This window comes from Pseudophryne corroboree, chromosome 6, assembly GCF_028390025.1.
Source record: "Pseudophryne corroboree isolate aPseCor3 chromosome 6, aPseCor3.hap2, whole genome shotgun sequence".
Taxonomy (NCBI): domain Eukaryota; kingdom Metazoa; phylum Chordata; class Amphibia; order Anura; family Myobatrachidae; genus Pseudophryne; species Pseudophryne corroboree.
Window position 1 is genome coordinate 113,012,365 of NC_086449.1, and position 23,852 is coordinate 113,036,216.

The 23,852-nt window shown below is 45.0% G+C and overlaps 1 protein-coding gene across 3 annotated transcripts in view; it reads right to left on the reverse strand.

Annotated features, from left to right (window-relative positions):
* Positions 1-23,852, reverse strand: part of ADGRL1 (adhesion G protein-coupled receptor L1) — a 486,786-nt gene that overhangs the window by 247,185 nt on the left and 215,749 nt on the right. For all 3 annotated transcript variants that reach the window (XM_063931701.1, XM_063931699.1, XM_063931700.1), the window contains exon 2: positions 1,051-1,184. In XM_063931701.1, coding sequence (XP_063787771.1) covers positions 1,051-1,120 — 70 coding nt within the window. In that variant the 5' untranslated portion in view covers positions 1,121-1,184. The remainder of the gene's footprint in view (positions 1-1,050; positions 1,185-23,852) is intronic.

The window sequence follows — 23,852 nt, forward strand, 5'->3', positions numbered from 1 at the left end:
TCGGAGTCCCCAGCATCCACTAGGACGTTAGAGAAATAATAAATAAATGGTACACACTGCGGTGATTGTGTGATGTACTTGCCTGTAGAAAAAGCAGAACCCAACAATATACCATCTCCGGCCAGCAGTGTAGATGGTATGGATAAAACATATTATCAATTGTGTGCAGTAGTATAACGCACTGTTCTGCATTGCCTTAGTAAATGACCCTGTCACTGCTGACATCCCAGACATTCCACTAATCCTAACACAGCTCCGAGGAATATGCTAGCGCTTATAAATAAAAGATAATAACATGTGACACTGGTCAAAACAGGAACACAACCAGCATACCAAACTTGCCAGCTATCACAGGCGACCGCTAATGTTTTTGCCAGTGTCGATGGGGTACGAATATTAAAATGCACTTCTTGCAAGATCACGCACATTAAACTTCTGGATAACTTTAGACAGATTGCTAAAGTGCCTCTGTTTTTCTTGTCGCCTGAAAAACATCTCGGCTGGAGAAGTAAACTTTGTGTTTGTTATGTTTGTCGGAAGTATGAAGTCAAAATTGGCAGAAATATCCCTATTTATTTATGTGCCAGTAGACGTTGAGTGTTCCTGACTCCTAGGTTATAGAGATCCCTGCATTAATTAGGTGTTAATTAGTTTTCTGTGGAATGATTAAGTACAGAAAAGGAAGAAAGGAGGAGAGGACTCAGTAGAGGGAATGAGGAGAGGAGGGAAAGATAAATCGTTAAAGTTTATCCAATGCCTAGTCATAGCTGAAGCAGCCATTTTGTTGTCTGAACCAAATGTCCTATACTCACTAAGAACTAGCGCCTCATACCTCAGTGTTGTCACTGATTCCTAGTGAATTAAGAGGCTGTAAGTCTGTTCAGCCCATAAAATGGATGTCTCAATGTTGTAGGTAACAAGTGCACATTAAATGACAAGAAAAATGGTGAAGAGAAAAACAATATACTGTTACAAGGGGATTGGGGAATAAAGAATCACGGGAAGATGCAGTAGGATATGATGCAGGAATCAGGTTCAGGAGGACCTTACCTTGAGTAGATGAAGTTAACAGTATAGCGGCTGAACAGAGACCCCACAGAACCAGCCAGGCCCCCGCCATACCGCTTGGCACAACCCTGTCACTGAGGGCTCCTCTGTAACATCACCTCACCAACCGGAGATCTCTGCAGAGATATAAAACAATGACGGCATTAACCTAATGTTTATATTCATAAATGCAATCCATTTTGTTATGTCAATCTAAAGGTAAATTACAGTACCGACGTGATTATAAATGTTTTTTACAGGCATACTGTACGTATTTCCTCACTTGAAAAGGAGGGAAACATTTACAAGAGTTCTTCCTATGCTGTACTTGTACTTTCAAATGATTTCTGTGACATACAATATAACGTGAGGTCAGCCATTGCAGTGTCTTCTAGACATAGCTAAGGGTTAACTAGAACTGACACCACTAGAAAGGACGGCTCTGTGAGATGTACACTCGTCCTCTCTATCTGTGTCACTGTGATGGGAGGGAGTGCGGGGCAGACGCCATTTATTATACATGTGTGCGACTGCTTTTCTCTCTACCTCCTTACTGCATGTCTCTCCATCTCTCCCCTGCCCCACCAGTAATAGTGCGTAGTTTCCCAGATGCAGAGATTTCCCACCACCCCCACATCCCTTACTTCTCATCCATTTCCCTGTCTCATTCTGTCTTCCTCTATGCATCTCTCTCTCTCCCCGCAGGCCCCCACCACCCTCCCGCAATAATACAATCCATCCGTGGCCACATTCCTGCACATTATCTATCTATCTATCTATCTATCTATCTATCTATCTATCTATCTATCTATCTATCTATCTATCTATCTATCTATCTATCTATCTCACACATTTCATTGTCTGTCTTATCCATTTAAATCATCTTAAATCCATCTTTGCCCCATCTCTACATTTATCTCTAGACTCTCCCTCTTCCTTTAATATCCCTGCCACGCTCTGCATTTCCCGCGCACCGCTCCCCCCTTCATACTTTCCCTCCCCCCATCCTGGTTATTAATCCTGGCATGCCCTCTCTCTCATGCACACCTTTCTCCATCTCTATTCCTCATTTATGTATAAATCTCAGCACACAGCGTACACACGTATACATTTACACTATACTGTACACACATATATGCACAGTCATACTGTACACACAGCACTCACACGGATACAGTCACACTATACACACATATATGCACACAGTCATACTGCACACACAGCATTCACACGTGCACATGCACACAATACACACATATGCATACATTCATACTGCGCACACACGTATAGTCACACTATACACACATATATGCACAGTCATACTGTACACACAGCACTCACACGGATACAGTCACACTATACACACATATATGCACACAGTCATACTGCACACACACAGCATTCACACGTACACATTCACACAATACACACATATGCATACATTCATACTGCGCACACACTTATACTCACACAATACACATATATATATATATATACATTCATACTGCACACACAGCACTCACATGTATACATTCACACTATACACACATATGCATACATACATACATACATACATACTGTCGCTGTCTATGTGTGGGCCCCCTCCTCTCCTGTTACCGTCGCGCCGCTGCTAGCGCACTGACCACTACAGACTCTGGCAAAGTGCCAGAGTCTACAGTGCATGCGCAGGACTACGAAAAAATGGCGCGGCGGCCATTTTTCGGAGTCCTGCGCATGCGCTGTACACTCTGGCACTCTGCCAGAGTCTACAGCGCTCAGAGCACTAGTAGCGGCGCGACGGCTACGGGAGAGGAGGGGGCCCACACATGGAGTCTGCACACGGGTCCCCTCCTCTCTAGAGACGCCCCTGCACAGAGCACATCATTCACATTCACTATGTACTCACACTACACACAGAGCACATTCACTATGTACTCACACTATACACAGAGCACATTCACTATGTGCTCACACTATACAGAGCACATCATTCACTATGTGCTCACACTATACACAGAGCACATTCACTATGTACTCACACTATACACAGAGCACATTCACTATGTACTCACACTATACACAGAGCACATTCACTATGTGCTCACACAACACACAGAGCACATTATTCACTATGTGCTCACACAACACACAGAGCACATTATTCACTATGTACTCACACTACACACACAGCACATTCACTATGTGCTCACACTATACAGAGCACATTCACTATGTACTCACACTATACACAGAGCACATTCACTATGTACTCACACTATACACAGAGCACATTCACTATGTGCTCACACAACACACAGAGCACATTATTCACTATGTGCTCACACAACACACAGAGCACATTATTCACTATGTACTCACACTACACACAGAGCACATTCACTATGTACTCACACTACACACAGAGCACATTCACTATGTGCTCACACTACACACAGAGCACATTCACTATGTACTCACACTATACACAGAGCACATAATTCACTACGTACTCACACTATACACAGAGCACATTCACTATGTACTCACACTATACACAGAGCACATTCACTATGTGCTCACACTACACACAGAGCACATTATTCACTATGTACTCACACTATAGACAGAGCACATCATTCACTATGTGCTCACACTACACACAGAGCACATTCACTATGTGCTCACACTACACACAGAGCACATTCACTACGTGCTCACACTATACACAGAGCACATTCACTATGTACTCACACTATACACAGAGCACATTCACTATGTACTCACACTATACACAGAGCACATTCACTATGTGCTCACACAACACACAGAGCACATTATTCACTATGTGCTCACACAACACACAGAGCACATTATTCACTATGTACTCACACTACACACAGAGCACATTCACTATGTACTCACACTACACACAGAGCACATTCACTATGTGCTCACACTACACACAGAGCACATTCACTATGTACTCACACTATACACAGAGCACATAATTCACTACGTACTCACACTATACACAGAGCACATTCACTATGTACTCACACTATACACAGAGCACATTCACTATGTGCTCACACTACACACAGAGCACATTATTCACTATGTACTCACACTATACACAGAGCACATCATTCACTATGTGCTCACACTACACACAGAGCACATTCACTATGTGCTCACACTACACACAGAGCACATTCACTACGTGCTCACACTATACACAGAGCACATTCACTATGTGCTCACACTACACACAGAGCACATTCACTATGTGCTCACACAACACACAGAGCACATCATTCACTATGTAGTCACACTACACACAGAGCACATCATTCACTATGTAGTCACACTACACACAGAGCACATCGTTCACTATGTACTCACACTATACACAGAGCACATCATTCACTATGTGCTCACACTACACACAGAGCACATTCACTATGTGCTCACACTACACACAGAGCACATCATTCACTATGTGCTCACACTACACACAGAGCACATTCACTATGTGCTCACACAACACACAGAGCACATCATTCACTATGTACTCACAATACACACAGAACACATCATTCACTATGTGCTCACACTACACACAGAGCACATTCACTATGTACTCACTACACACAGAGAACATCACTATGTACTGACACTACACACAGAGCACATCATTCACTATGTGCTCACACAACACACAGAGCACATTCACTATGTGCTCACACAACACACAGAGCACATCATTCACTATGTACTCACACTACACACAGAGCACATTCACTATGTGCTCACACTACACACAGAGCACATCATTGCACACGCTAAGCCGCCGCCCTCTGGGAGTGTATCTTAGCTTAGCAGAATTGCGAACGAAAGATTAGCAGAATTGCGAATAGAAATTTCTTAGCAGTTTCTGAGTAGCTCCAAACCTACTCACAAATAGCGATCAGCTCAGGCCGTTTCGTTCCTGGTTTGACGTCACACACACGCCCAGCGTTCGGCCAGCCACTCCCCCATTTCTCCAGACACTCCCGCGTTTTTCCCTGACACGCCTGCGTTTTTCCGCACACTCCCAGAAAACGGCCAGTTTCCGCCCAGAAACACCCACTTCCTGTCAATCACACCCCGTTCACTTCAACGATGAAAAATCTTCGTTCGGACGTGAGTAAATCTACTAAGTTTTGTGTTAAAATACTAACCGCATGCGCACTGCGAAAACCGGCAACGAGCAAACAACTCGGAATGACCCCCTATGTACTCACACTACACACAGAGCACATCATTTACTATGTGCTCACACAACACACAGAGCACATCATTCACTATGTGCTCACACTACACACAGAGAACATTCACTATGTGCTCACACTACACAAAGAGCACATTCACTATGTGCTCACACTACACACAGAGCACATCATTCACTATGTGCTCACACTACACACAGAGCACATCATTCACTATGTACTCACACTACACAGAGCACATCATTCACTATGTGCTCACACTACACACAGAGCACATCATTCACTATGTACTCACACTACACACAGAGCACATCACTCACTGTGTACTCACACTACACACAGAGCACATCATTCACTATGTACTCACACTACACACAGATCACATCATTCACTATGTACTCACACTACACAGAGCACATCATTCACTATGTGCTCACACTACACACAGAGCACATCATTCACTATGTACTCACACTACACACAGAGCACATCATTCACTATGTACTCACACTACATATAGCGCACATCACTCACTGTGTACTCACACTACACAAAGAGCACATCACTCACTGTGTACTCACACTACACACAGAGCACATCATTTACTATGTACTCACACTACACACAGAGCACATCATTCACTATGTACTCACACTACACACAGAGCACATCATTTAATATGTACTCACACTATACACAGAGCACATTCACTATGTACTCACACTATACAGAGCACATTCACTATGTGCTCACACAACACACAGAGCACATCACTCACTGTGTACTCACACTACACACAGAGCACATCATTTACTATGTACTCACACTACACACAGAGCACATCATTTACAATGTACTCACACTACATACAGAGCACATCACTCACTATGTACTCACACTACACACAGAGCACATCATTTACTATGTACTCACACTACACACAGAGCACATCATTTACTATGTACTCACACTACACACAGAGCACATCATTTACAATGTACTCACACTACACACAGAGCACATTACTCACTGTGTACTCACACTACACACAGAGCACATCATTTACTATGTACTCACACTACACACAGAGCACATCACTCACTATGTACTCACATTACACACAGAGTACATCATTCACTATGTACTCACACTACACACAGAGTACATCATTCACTATGTACTCACACTACACACAGAGCACATCATTTACTATGTACTCACACTACACACAGAGCACATCATTTACAATGTACTCACACTATACACAGAGCACATCATTCACTATGTACTCACACTACACACAGAGCACATCATTCACTATGTGCTCACACAACACACAGAGCACATCATTCACTATGTACTCACACTACACACAGGGCACATTCACTATGTGCTCACACTACACACAGAGCACATCATTCACTATGTACTCACACTACACACAGGGCACATTCACTATGTTCTCACACTACACAGAGCACATTCACTATGTTCTCACACTACACACAGAGCACATCATTCACTATGTACTCACACTACACACAGAGCACATTCACTATGTGCTTACACTACACAGAGCACATTCACTATGTGCTCACACTACACAGAGCACATTCACTATGTACTCACACTACACACAGAGCACATCATTTACTATGTACTCACACTACACACAGAGCACATCACTCACTGTGTACTCACACTACACACAGAGCACATTCACTATGTGCTCACTACACACAGAGCACATTATTCACTATGTACTCACGCTACACAGAGCACATCACTCACTGTGTACTCACACTACACACAGAGCACATTATTCACTATCTACTCACACTACACACAGAGCACATTCACTATGTACTCACATTACACACAGAGCACATTCACTATGTACTCACACTACACACAGAGCACATTCACTATGTGCTCACACTACACACAGAGCACATTCACTATGTACTCACACTATACACAGAGCACATAATTCACTACGTACTCACACTATACACAGAGCACATTCACTATGTACTCACACTATACACAGAGCACATTCACTATGTGCTCACACTACACACAGAGCACATTATTCACTATGTACTCACACTATACACAGAGCACATCATTCACTATGTGCTCACACTACACACAGAGCACATTCACTATGTGCTCACACTACACACAGAGCACATTCACTACGTGCTCACACTATACACAGAGCACATTCACTATGTGCTCACACTACACACAGAGCACATTCACTATGTGCTCACACAACACACAGAGCACATCATTCACTATGTAGTCACACTACACACAGAGCACATTGTTCACTATGTACTCACACTATACACAGAGCACATCATTCACTATGTGCTCACACTACACACAGAGCACATTCACTATGTGCTCACACAACACACAGAGCACATCATTCACTATGTACTCACAATACACACAGAACACATCATTCACTATGTGCTCACACTACACACAGAGCACATTCACTATGTACTCACTACACACAGAGAACATCACTATGTACTGACACTACACACAGAGCACATCATTCACTATGTGCTCACACAACACACAGAGCACATTCACTATGTGCTCACACAACACACAGAGCACATCATTCACTATGTACTCACACTACACACAGAGCACATTCACTATGTGCTCACACTACACACAGAGCACATCATTGCACACGCTAAGCCGCCGCCCTCTGGGAGTGTATCTTAGCTTAGCAGAATTGCGAACGAAAGATTAGCAGAATTGCGAATAGAAATTTCTTAGCAGTTTCTGAGTAGCTCCAAACCTACTCACAAATAGCGATCAGCTCAGGTCGTTTCGTTCCTGGTTTGACGTCACACACACGCCCAGCGTTCGGCCAGCCACTCCCCCATTTCTCCAGACACTCCCGCGTTTTTCCCTGACACGCCTGCGTTTTTCCGCACACTCCCAGAAAACGGCCAGTTTCCGCCCAGAAACACCCACTTCCTGTCAATCACACCCCGTTCACTTCAACGATGAAAAATCTTCGTTCGGACGTGAGTAAATCTACTAAGTTTTGTGTTAAAATACTAACCGCATGTGCACTGTGAAAACCGGCAACGAGCAAACAACTCGGAATGACCCCCTATGTACTCACACTACACACAGAGCACATCATTTACTATGTGCTCACACAACACACAGAGCACATCATTCACTATGTGCTCACACTACACACAGAGAACATTCACTATGTGCTCACACTACACACAGAGCACATTCACTATGTGCTCACACTACACACAGAGCACATCATTCACTATGTGCTCACACTACACACAGAGCACATCATTCACTATGTACTCACACTACACAGAGCACATCATTCACTATGTGCTCACACTACACACAGAGCACATCATTCACTATGTACTCACACTACACACAGAGCACATCACTCACTGTGTACTCACACTACACACAGAGCACATCATTCACTATGTACTCACACTACACACAGATCACATCATTCACTATGTACTCACACTACACAGAGCACATCATTCACTATGTGCTCACACTACACACAGAGCACATCATTCACTATGTACTCACACTACACACAGAGCACATCATTCACTATGTACTCACACTACATATAGCGCACATCACTCACTGTGTACTCACACTACACAAAGAGCACATCACTCACTGTGTACTCACACTACACACAGAGCACATCATTTACTATGTACTCACACTACACACAGAGCACATCATTCACTATGTACTCACACTACACACAGAGCACATCATTTACTATGTACTCACACTATACACAGAGCACTTTCACTATGTACTCACACTATACAGAGCACATTCACTATGTGCTCACACAACACACAGAGCACATCACTCACTGTGTACTCACACTACACACAGAGCACATCATTTACTATGTACTCACACTACACACAGAGCACATCATTTACAATGTACTCACACTACATACAGAGCACATCACTCACTATGTACTCACACTACACACAGAGCACATCATTTACTATGTACTCACACTACACACAGAGCACATCATTTACTATGTACTCACACTACACACAGAGCACATCATTTACAATGTACTCACACTACACACAGAGCACATTACTCACTGTGTACTCACACTACACACAGAGCACATCATTTACTATGTACTCACACTACACACAGAGCACATCACTCACTATGTACTCACATTACACACAGAGTACATCATTCACTATGTACTCACACTACACACAGAGTACATCATTCACTATGTACTCACACTACACACAGAGCACATCATTTACTATGTACTCACACTACACACAGAGCACATCATTTACAATGTACTCACACTACACACAGAGCACATCATTCACTATGTACTCACACTACACACAGAGCACATCATTCACTATGTGCTCACACAACACACAGAGCACATCATTCACTATGTACTCACACTACACACAGGGCACATTCACTATGTGCTCACACTACACACAGAGCACATCATTCACTATGTACTCACACTACACACAGGGCACATTCACTATGTTCTCACACTACACACAGAGCACATCATTCACTATGTACTCACACTACACACAGAGCACATTCACTATGTGCTTACACTACACAGAGCACATTCACTATGTGCTCACACTACACAGAGCACATTCACTATGTACTCACACTACACACAGAGCACATCATTTACTATGTACTCACACTATACAGAGCACATCACTCACTGTGTACTCACACTACACACAGAGCACATTCACTATGTGCTCACTACACACAGAGCACATCATTCACTATGTACTCACGCTACACAGAGCACATCACTCACTGTGTACTCACACTACACACAGAGCACATCATTCACTATGTACTCACACTACACACAGAGCACATCATTCACTATGTACTCACACTACACACAGGGCACATTCACTATGTGCTTACACTACACAGAGCACATTCACTATGTACTCACACTACACACAGAGCACATCATTCACTATGTACTCACACTACACACAGAGCACATTCACTATGTGCTTACACTACACAGAGCACATTCACTATGTACTCACACTACACACAGAGCACATCATTTACTATGTACTCACACTACACACAGAGCACATCACTCACTGTGTACTCACACTACACACAGAGCACATTCACTATGTGCTCACTACACACAGAGCACATCATTCACTATGTACTCACGCTACACAGAGCACATCACTCACTGTGTACTCACACTACACACAGAGCACATCACTCACTGTGTACTCACACTACACACAGAGCACATTATTCACTATCTACTCACACTACACACAGAGCACATTCACTATGTACTCACACTACACACAGAGCACATTCACTATGTACTCACACTACACACAGAGCACATTCACTATGTGCTCACACTACACACAGAGCACATTCACTATGTACTCACACTATACACAGAGCACATAATTCACTACGTACTCACACTATACACAGAGCACATTCACTATGTACTCACACTATACACAGAGCACATTCACTATGTGCTCACACTACACACAGAGCACATTATTCACTATGTACTCACACTATACACAGAGCACATCATTCACTATGTGCTCACACTACACACAGAGCACATTCACTATGTGCTCACACTACACACAGAGCACATTCACTACGTGCTCACACTATACACAGAGCACATTCACTATGTGCTCACACTACACACAGAGCACATTCACTATGTGCTCACACAACACACAGAGCACATCATTCACTATGTAGTCACACTACACACAGAGCACATCATTCACTATGTACTCACACTATACACAGAGCACATCATTCACTATGTGCTCACACTACACACAGAGCACATTCACTATGTGCTCACACTACACACAGAGCACATCATTCACTATGTGCTCACACTACACACAGAGCACATTCACTATGTGCTCACACAACACACAGAGCACATCATTCACTATGTACTCACAATACACACAGAACACATCATTCACTATGTGCTCACACTACACACAGAGCACATTCACTATGTACTCACTACACACAGAGAACATCACTATGTACTGACACTACACACAGAGCACATCATTCACTATGTGCTCACACAACACACAGAGCACATTCACTATGTACTCACACAACACACAGAGCACATCATTCACTATGTACTCACACTACACACAGAGCACATTCACTATGTGCTCACACTACACACAGAGCACATCATTGCACACGCTAAGCCTCCGCCCTCTGGGAGTGTATCTTAGCTTAGCAGAATTGCGAACGAAAGATTAGCAGAATTGCGAATAGAAATTTCTTAGCAGTTTCTGAGTAGCTCCAAACCTACTCACAAATAGCGATCAGCTCAGGCCGTTTCGTTCCTGGTTTGACGTCACACACACGCCCAGCGTTCGGCCAGCCACTCCCCCATTTCTCCAGACACTCACGCGTTTTTCCCTGACACGCCTGCGTTTTTCCGCACACTCCCAGAAAACGGCCAGTTTCCGCCCAGAAACACCCACTTCCTGTCAATCACACCCCGATCACTTCAACAATGAAAAATCTTCGTTCGGACGTGAGTAAATCTACTAAGTTTTGTGTTAAAATACTAACCGCATGCGCACTGCGAAAACCGGCAACGAGCGAACAACTCGGAATGACCCCCTATGTACTCACACTACACACAGAGTACATCATTCACTATGTACTCACACTACACACAGAGCACATCACTCACTGTGTACTCACACTACACACAGAGCACATCCTTTACTATGTACTCACACTACACACAGATCACATCACTCACTGTGTACTCACACTACACACAGAGCACATCATTCACTATGTACTCACATTACACACCGAGCACATCATTCACTGTGTACTCACATTACACACAGAGCACATCCTTTACTATGTACTCACACTACACACAGATCACATCACTCACTGTGTACTCACACTACACACAGAGCACATCATTCACTATGTACTCACACTACACACTGAGCACATTATTCACTGTGTACTCACACTACATGTACTCACACTACACACAGAGCACGCCATTCACTATGTACTCACATTGCACACAGGGCACATTCACTACGTACTCTCACTACACACAGAGCACATTCACTATGTACTCACACTACACAGAGCACATCATTCACTATGTACTCACACTACACACAGAGCACATCATTCACTATGTACTCACACTACACACAGAGCACATCATTCACTATTTATTTGTTTATTAATAGTTTCTTGTATAGCGCAGCAAATTCCGTTGTGCTTTACAACTGGACACAATGATAAAACAAAAGTCGGTAATTATAAGCTGTCAAAGAGGTAGGAAGGCCCTGCTCACAAGCTTACAATCTATAGGGAAATAGGCATTGATACACAATTATAGAAGCTATCTATTGCATAACTATCCACCGGATTGCAAAGGTTCTAGGTGGGCTACATTATATCATATCACAGCAATGACGAACCAGGGTCAGAAGGATAGGAAAGTGAAGAAAGAGAAAATATGTGTGGACTGTACAGTGGGGATATAGGCCTAATTCAGACCTGTGCAGAGAGAGTAGATTTGGGTGGGGTGTGGTCAAATTGAAATCTTAATTGCAGTGTAAAAATAAAGCAGCAAGTATTTACCCTGCACAGAAACAAAATAACCCACCCAAATCTAACTCTCTCTGCACGTTATATCTTCCCCACCTGCACTGCAGATGGTTTTGCCCATTAGAGAACAATTTTGCTGCTGCGATCAGGTCTGAATTAGTCCCATAATTGGATAGGAAAGCTTATGAAGGTGAGTGAGCGGTTTTGAAATGTGATACGCTTGCCAGAAGAGGTGAGTTTTCAGGGAACGCTTGAAGATTTGGAGACTAGGGGAGAGTCTTATTGTGCATGGTAGGGCATTCCACAGAGTAGGTGCAGCCCGAAGAAAGTCCTGCAATTGAGCATGGGAGAAAGTAATGAGCGTGGATTAGAGACGTAGATCTTGTGAAGAGCGGAGAGCATAGTGTTCTCACACTACACACAGAGCACATCATTCACTATATGCTCACACTATGCGTATTACTCTACTTTTCAATAATTCACTATATGTGTACAGTTGAGAGTTCCTAGAGTAGGAGATACCAGAAACAAATGTGGGGTATGACAATGTGAATTGCATCATCCCTGCTGCAAAATTAAAAGAGAGTATGAGAGTATATTTACATATACTTACACTACACACACAGCACTCTGCCTTCAAATTATTCACTACACATGCGCCCCCAGTCATTAACCTAACCCTAATGTCGTCTGCAGGGCCGTCATTTCAGGTGTGCCAGGTGTGCCTGGCACACAGCGCAGTCGTCCTGAGGGCGCAACTGGCCGCATTGTAATGAGTCAAACTGACTCATTACAAGCTGCCTTTGTGTGCGAGGTGAGGAGCAGCAGCTCCGGGAACAGGGGAGAAGGAGGAGGAGGGACGGGGACTTGGGAGCCGCAGCAGCGCACTGTAATTGGTGGCGGCGCTGCTGCAGCTGTCCCTTTCCTTCCAGATAGGCTGGCCGCTGCCGCTGTGAATGCTGGGATGCGCTTCCCTCATCCCAGCATTCACAGCGGCGGCGGCCAGCCAATGTGGAAGAAGAGGGACAGCTGCAGCGGCGTCGCCACCAATTACAGTGCGTTGTTGCGGCTCCTGAGTCCCCCTCCCTCCTCCTCCCCTGCCCGGGATCTGCCAGCAGTTGAGCAGCTGCACCAAGGAACCTGACTGCCTCAGCCAATGGGGAGAGAGTAAGTATCATCTGTTTTTTCTATCTATCTATCTATCTATCTATCTATCTATCTATCTATCTATCTATCTATCTATCTCTATCTATCTGTCGTAATGTGTAAAAAGGGTACTTTGCCTGCCGCAATGTGTAAAAAAGGGGACGCTGTCTGGCGCAATGTGTAAAAAAGGGGACGCTGTCTGCCGTAATGTGCAAAAAGGGGACGCTGTCTGCCGTGATGTGTAAAAAGAGGACGCTGTCTGCCGTAATGTGTAAAAAGGTGACTCTGTCCGCCGTAATGTGTAAAAAGGGGACTCTGTCCGCCGTAATGTGCAAAAAGGGGACGCTGCCTGCAGTAATGTGTAAAAAAAGGGACGCTCTCTGCCGTAATGTGTAAAAGATGGACTCTGCCTGTCGTAATGTGTAAAAAGGGGACGCTGTCTGCCGTAATGTGTAAAAGATGAACTCTGCCGTAATGTGTAAAAAGGGGACGCTGTCTGCCGTAATGTGTAAAAGATGGATTCTACCTGTCGTAATGTGTAAAAAGGGGATGCTGTCTGCCGTAATGTGTAAAAAGGGGGCTCTACCTGGTGTAGTGGCGCTACTGTGCTGCGTAATTTGAATTGGTATTATTTTGTGACCACACCCCTTTCCAATGAAGCCACGCCCTATATTTTTGACGTGCGCCTACGGCGTGCACTGCCCCTATTTTGCATAAGGGGGAGTGCCAATGCCGTTTCTTGCACACAGAGCTAAAATGTCTAGTTACGGCACTGGTCGTCTGTGAACATTCTATGTTGTTAAATGTCGACACTCCGTCCATACTGACATTCTGGTGGCATGAACTTATACCTCTATATTACATGCATCATGCATTCACTAATACTATTCATAGAGCACTGTCCTTTCTTACTGTTCACTATGATTTACCAACGTTATCCGCACAGCTCTATACTTTTATTCACTGCTCTATACTCACACTATACACACAGCGGGATATATACGAGACGGGATGCCGGCTGTCACTATACCGACAAAAGCATCCCATCAGCCGGAATCCTGTCAGCGAGGCAGCGAGTTGCCTCGTGGGCTCACTGTGCTCGCTACGCATCGGGCTCGCATCAGTCTATTCCCACAAGATTGGCGGCATGGACCGACCAACCTAGTGGAAATTATGTGCGGGTGTCGGGATTCAGGCTGTAGGTATATTACTGACTGTTGGGATTCCGGCGTCTTTCGGATCCCGGCAGCTGGTAAAGTGACTGCATCCCCACACAGCCCTATACTTCTATGCACTAAGCTACACTCTCACTATACACAGTACTCTACTTTTATAGTACTGACTATGTGGGTCATTCCGAGTTGATCGCACGCTGCTGATTTTTGCTGCGCTGTGATCAGGTCTCTACTGCGCATGCGTATGCACCGCAATGTGCACGCGTGTCGTACGGGTACAATGCGGATCGTTGCTGAGCTATGGATTTAACGAAGAATCCATATGCACAGCCGATCGCAAGAAGATTGACAGAAAGAGGGCGTTTATGGGTGGCAACTGACCGTTTTCTGGGAGTGGTGGGGAAAACACAGGCGTGTCCGGGCATTTGGAGGGCGGGGTGTCTGACGTCAATTCCGGCACCAAAAAGACTGAAGTGATCGCAAGGGCTGAGTAAGTTCAGACCTACTCTAAAACTGCACAAAATGTTTTTGCAGAGAACGGCTGCACAGGCGTTCGCACACTTGCAAAGCGAAAATACACTCCCCCGTGGGCGGCGACTATGCGTTTGCACGGCTGCTAAAAACAGCTAGCAGGCGATCAACTCGGAATGAGGGCCTATACATGTACAACATCTGATTGTTTTATTCTGCAGCACTCTCTGCTGTCTTCCCAATGCTCCCAGTCCACCCACGCCTGAGATTTATCATTGCAGAGACTGACCCTACTATCACTTGATACAGTACTCTCCCTGCCTCATACTACCACAGCATGCTCACTCATCTGGTAGCCAGATAACATGACTGCAGCACCATCTGCTATTGCCTTATGTCTGATGGTGTCACACTGGAATACATATGTTTTACCGGCAGTATACCGACAGCGGCATCCCGTCTGTAGGAATCCCGACAGCGAATCCCCTTGCAGGCTCGCCTAGCTTTGGGCCAGGTTATATTCTTACTTGGTTGGTGGCATGGACCCACCAACCAAGTGGGAATAACCTGTGGTTGTCGGGATTCAGTCCGGCGGCATATTACTGGCTGTCGGGATTCCGCCGTTGGTCTTCAGATCGCAGGGATCCCAACAGACAGTATTTTAACTGCACCGTGTCACACTGTACTATAAGTATGTACAGAAAGAACTTTATCACGACGTAGAAATACATCTGCGATTATGACCTCCTATTGCCATTTTGAAGTAAGCTATACACTCTGCTTTACAGTCTCAAGAAGAAATTTGTTTAGTAGCACCTTACCAACATATACTCTGCTACTCCAGTACAAAAACACTCTCACAGCTAAATACCCCATACCTTCACTGTACAAGCCATACAGTACCTTCACTATACATGCCATACCTCCACTGTACACGCCATACAGTACCTTCACTATACACGCCATACCTTCACTGTACGCGTCATACCTTCACTATACACGCCATACAGTACCTTCACTATACACACACCATACCTTCACTATACGCACCATACCTTCACTATGCGCACCATACCTTCACTATACGCACCATACCTTCACTATACGCACCATAACGTCTCTGTACACACCATACCTTCACTGTATGCGCCATACCTTCACTATACACGCCATACCTTCACTATACACACACACCTTCACTATACGCACCATACCTTCACTATACGCACCATACCTTCACTATACGCACCATACCTTCACTATACACGCCATACCTTCACTATACACACCATACCTTCACTATACGCACCATACCTTCACTATACACGCCATACCTTCACTATACACACCATACCTTCACTATACGTACCATACCTTCACTATACGCACAATACCTTCACTATACGCACCATACCTTCACTATACACGCCATACCTTCACTATACACACCATACCTTCACTATACGTACCATACCTTCACTATACGCACAATACCTTCACTATACGCACCATACCTTCACTATACGCACCATACCTTCACTATACACACCATACCTTCACTATACGCACCATAACTTCTCTGTACACACCATACCTTCACTGTATGCGCCATACCTTCACTATGCACACCATACCTTCACTATACGCACCATAACTTCTCTGTACACACCATACCTTCATACATGCCATACCTTCACTATATGCACCATACCTTCACTATACGCACCATAACTTTACTATACGCACCATAACTTCATTATATACGTCTTACCTTCACTATAGGCACCATAACTTCACTATACACACCATACCATCACTACACGCACCATACCTTCACTATATACACCATAACTTCACTATAGGTGCCATACCTTCACTATACGCAACATAACTTCACTATACACACACCATAACTTCACTATACACACCATACCTTCACTATACGCGCAATATCTTCACTATACGCGCCATACCTTCACTATACATGCCATACCTTCACTATACACGTCATACCTTCACTATATATGCCATACCTTCACTATACACACCATAACTTCACTATACACGCCATACCTTCACTATACGCGCCATATCTTCACTATACGTGCCATATCTTCACTATACGTGCCATACCTTCACTATACACACCATACCTTTACCTACACGCGCCATTACTTTACTATACATGCCATACCTTCACTTTTTACGCACTACACACGCTACACCTTCACTATACGTGCCATAACTTCCCTATACATGTACTATACATGCCATAACTTCACTTTTCACACGTTATACGTACCATACCTCCCAGTGACGTGCGGTGAGGTCAGGGGCTGGGGAGGCACTGCAGCTAACCCCCCCCCCCCCCGGGAAAAAAAGTGCAGTCCCCCCACACCGCTAAAACCAGCACCAGGCAGAACCAGCCAGGGGGGTGAATGCCATAGCAGGGGAGACGCTCAGTGTGGGGTCCCCCTGCCATTAAACACCCCCCAAACCAGTCAGCCCAGTGCTGGAATTCCTCGGAAAGTGGGACCCCCAAAAAATGAAAATGGTGTCCCCCATCCTGAGCAATAACCAGCACTGGGCTGATAGCCCAGTGCTATGCCCCGCACCCCTGGTGGCGGTGGGTGCGGGGTTCGTTGTATGCTAATACTGTTCTTTACAGGTGGCCTACAGGTCCCAGCAAGCCAGCCCCAGCATGCTGGCACTTGGAGAACCACAAGTGCCAGAATGCCCGGACATAAATGGCCCACTGGCACCTGTAGTCCACCTGTAAAGAATAGTAATATTGTTCTTTACAGGTGACCTACAGGTCCCAGCAAGCCTGCCCCAGCATGCTGGCACTTGGAGAACCACAAGTGCCAGCATGCTCGAACATAAAGGGCCCGCTGGCACCTGTAGTCCACCTGTAAAGAAAATATTAAAAAAACACACTACACGTACTTTAAAAAAAAACTGTATTAAACAGGGTCTTCACCTGGGGGCGGCGGCCTTTAAGCTCTTTTGCGTGGCCGCCGCCTTCCCAGGGCTTCTGGCGTCTTCACCTGGGGGGGCGCCACCTCCCCAGGGCTTCTGGCGTCTTCCTCCGGCGTCTTCACCTGGGAGGCGGCGGCCTTTAAGCTCTTTTGCATGGCCGCCGCCTTCCCAGGACTTCCAGCATCTTCACCTGGTGGGCGGCGGCTGCTAAGATCTTTTGCATAGCCGCCGCCCATCCAGGACTTCCACGGCGTCTTCGGTCTTCAGGAGCTCTTCTCAGCACCTCCTCCGCCGTCGGACTGACAGCCGCTGCCTTGCGCTGACTTATATAAAAGTCAGCGGAGGGGGCGGGGCGATGACGCGGCGAGCCATGATTGGCTCGCGGCGGCCATCTTGAATTTCAAAAATTACGCTGAGGCGTTATTTTTGAAATGGGTACCGCTTCCGCTGCCAAACTCTGCAGAACTGTCCGTACTGCCGCGTACCGCCGCCGCCCGCATCTCCACCGCCAGCACCTCCATCGCCTGGCCCACCGCATCTCGCACCTCCGCCGCCCGCACCTCGCCGCCACCGACGCCCACACAGTGATTGACAGCGGATCCAGTGACGGATCCGCTGGCCAATCACTGTGGCCTCACTCACAGGGACGTGCTTTCATAGGTTGAAAGCACGTCCCTGTAGGAAAGCGGCACCTCTAATGGTGCCGCTTTCCCATGCAATTTCAATGGGCTTTTCCTGCCCATTGCTAGGCCCCGCCCGCTCCCTGCTCCCCTATCTTTTCTCAATCACTACGGGAGGCACCACGATCGGTGCCTCCCAAACTAATTATGCACACTTTAATGATGAGTAAAATAATAAAGAAGATTCTTATGTGTCATAAGTATCTTCTTTGTATTATTTTACTCATTAATGACAGGGGAGGCACTGCCTCCCCGGCCTCCCCTGACTGCACATCCCTGATATTACCTCCACTATACATGCCATACCTTCACTTTTTACGCACTACACACGCCAAACCTCCACTATACACGCTACACCTTCACTATACGTGCCGTACCTTCCCTATACATGTACTATACATGCCATAACTTCACTTTTCACACGTTATACGTGCCATACCTCCACTATACATGCCATACCTTCACTTTTTACACACTACACACGCCATACTTCCACTATACACGCTACACCTTCACTATACGTGCCATACCTTCCCTATACATGTACTATATATGCCATAACTTCATTTTCACACGTTATACGTGCCACACCTCCACTATACATGCCATACCTTCACTTTTTACGCACTACACACGCCATACCTCCACTATACACGCTACACCTTCACTATACGTGCCATACCTTCCCTATACATGTACTATACATGCCATAACTTCACTTTTCACGCGTTATATGTGCCATACCTACACTATACATGCCATACCTTCTCTATACACACACTATACGTGCCATACCTTCTCTATACATGCACTATACATGCCATACCTTCACTATACGCGCTATACCTTTACTGTACAAGCAATACCTTCACTAGATACGTCTCCTACTTCCTACTATTTCAGCAGAGGCCTCATCACTCAGAACAGTCAGAACACACGTACAGTAATGACTGCTGCTCCCACCACACTGCACGCTCAGGACAGCATGACAGTATGACAGTCTCCTGCACTGTTTTGAAAAAGCCCTTCTAGGCTATAACCTCTAGCGTCCCTGCAGTTTCTGCACAGACACACTAAGTTCCCCTAACAATACATCGCCATCCTTCAATAATGAAGCCTCCTTCATCACAATGCTCTGAACCTACATTATATGGCCCCATGGCTCACCCTCCATAGCTCTGTCACCTATTACTAGCACCGTATACTGTAGATCACGGAGTAGTGTAGCAGGCCTACACCATCAATTTCAGAGGCCTTTCACCAGAACCATTATGTCTGTATTACTCCTCTGTTCCTCCATTTCACATGTACTGCTCCCCTCTTCTCTCTCCATTCCTCATTTATGCGTCTCTCGCTCACCCCTCGCCCCCTCCCATCCCTCGCCCTCCCTCTTTCTTCCAGTAAATGTTTCAGTACCACAGACAGCTTATATTGAGCAGCAGCTGTGACACAGGAGAGGATGGGAACAGGGTATATGTGTCTTAACTGAGGGGGAACCTGCCCCAGGGGGGGTTAACAAAAAGTAAAACAACATATAAGCCTTCTAGATTTGAGCTTCTGTCTGTCATGGGCTACTTATGGGTGATGCTGTCTCTCTTTTCTATCTATATATCTATTTATCTGCTAATTACCAGTCAAGCAATTGACTGCTCTCTAATATCTATCTATCTATCTATCTATCTATCTATCTATCTATCTATCTATCTATTATTATAATCCTTTACTTATATGGTGCCGCAAGGGTCCCGCAGGGCCTAACAAAGTACAAAACCAAATGCGCAAAACAAGAAAATAATGAATTATGGTGCATGCACACTTGGTGAGAAAATAAGCGACGTTGCTCATTTTCCCCTTTCCTGAGCGACGTCGCTAATTTTCTCGGCAACTGTGTATGCCGCCAGCGACGATCGCTGCGCGGCCCCGGCAACGATCATCGCTGTCGGCAGTGCATGCAGCTCAATCTGGACTGCCTTCCAGGAACTGCATGCACAGCCAGTGGCTGTGTGACGTCACTGGGCGATATGGGTGTTCTATGACTGTCCGGCTGTTGGGATCCCGGCGCCCAGCATACCGGCGACGGGGTTCCCGACCGCTAGAATGCCGGCAGTGAGGCGAGCGCAAAAGAGCCCCTTGCGGGCTCGCTACGCTGCAGGCACGGTGGTGTACTACACGCACCACGCTATTTATTCTCCCTCCAGGGGTATCGTGGACACCCCAAGAGGGAGGATAGTTGTCGGTATCCCGAGGGCCGACAACTATATCAGTCTCATCTACTTATTAATATACTAGCTATCGCATATACATCTGTATATCTATCAGTATCATATATTTCTACCTATAAATATACTACATAGCTATTTATTTATCTATCTATCTATATCATCCCTGTCTATATCTCAAATCTATAAATCTCCTAGCACATATCTGTGGATCTATACATATCTACATATGTATCAAGATACCTAGCTATAAATCTACCATCTACTACTGTATATCTATCACTGTGTCCCTATTGATAGTCCACATTCTTCTTCTGCCTTCAAACTATTCTCTAACATCCTATCTTGGCCTCTAACAGAGGACTGGCTCCTCTACTCATTGACATTTCCATTGCCTTGTTCTTGTATACTAGACTATTATGCTGTTTTTGATTTTCTTACCGTGTCTTTCACCCTCTTAGATCACAACCTTATCACCTGTACTCTCTCCTTCATTTCAAGCTCTCTGTTACTGAGCTCTACCAAACCTTCTCAAACCTGCAAAAATATCAATTCTAGTTTTCAAAAACTTTCCACCGCTCTGTCACAGCTTCTCTCACCAATATCTACATTCACTTCTCGTGACAGTGCTGTACCATATGTTAGCCAAACTCTAGAAATAGCCCTTAATGAAGTGGTCCCAGCTACTTTTCATGCTCCACGTCAACTTAGATTTCAGCCAAGGCATTCTAAAGTAACACAACAACTACAAACACTCTCTCATAAATTAGAACATCATTGGCCTACATCTCGTACGCCTAATGACTTCCTCACATATAGCGCTAATGGACACTGTCAGATAAATATACTGTCTATACCTGATCTCTGCTCAAGCTTCTAATCCCTAGAACCTTTTTAAAACATTTAAATCCCTACTCCCTTACCAAACCTACCGGCTACTATCAGTGTCCAAGATCTTGGTTCCTACTTCAAGAACAAGATTGTTAAGACACAACATGAAATGGTATGCTCTTCCTCAGTCAACAACCTGTTTTATTCCTCCTCTAACCCATCTCTTCATTTGAGTACACAAATAAAGATGACATATCTAATCTGTTCATATCTTCCTACTCTTCTACCTCTAGTCTGGATCCTATAGCCTCAGAAATCAAACCCTCATTTGATCATCCCAACCTTATCTAAAATCCATAATTTCTCTCTCTCTCTCTGTACTGGCATCTTTCCATCATTATTCAAGCATGGAGTGATTACTCCTATTCTGAAAACAAAAAGCCCTACAGTTCCAACCCAGACACCTCACACACGTTCTTGACTCACACAAACTGTTGGACCCACTTCAGTCTGGCTATTGTTGCCAACACTCTACAGAAACGGCACTGACTAAGGTGGTCAACGATTTGATCACTGCTAAGGCTAATAGCCATTACCCACTTCTTACCCTGGTTCGGCATATGACATTGTTGAGCACTCTCTTCACATAAAAATGCTACAATCCCTAAGACTTCGGGAGACAGTCCTATCCTGATTCTCCTCCTACTTATTAAGAGTCAGATGTATTAAGCCTGGAGAAGAGCTAAAGCAGTGACAGTGGAAGGTGATAAAGCACCAGCCAATCATTATGGTTTGAAAAATGACAGGAGCTGATTGGCTGGTGCGTTATCACTTTACACTTATCACTGCTTTATCACTTCTTCAGGCTTAATATATTTGCCCCTAAATCAGTCTTTCAGTGTTTGCGTCTTTGGATCCACCCCACTTCCTCTCTCAGTTGGAATATCACAAGGCTAAGTTCTAAGTTCGCCTGCTTTATAATACGTGTCTTGGAAAACGAATCAGCTTTTTCAGATTTCAGTACTCAAGTTCACCTATCTTCTCCAAATCTGTCACCATATGTGTTGGCCGGCGTCGCTGAATGTCTCTCTACCATCTTGGATATCATCTCACCAGCTCAAAGTCAATCTTTCAAAAACAGAGCTAGGAATTATTCCCATTGGCAAACAGCAGTTACGGGATCCGGTTAGCATACCGGCCGTCGGTATGCCGGCAGTCGGAATAATGATGTCGGAATCCCGATCGTAATTATGCCGGGGAGGGTTAGGCTGTGGGGGGAAAGTTAGGCATAGG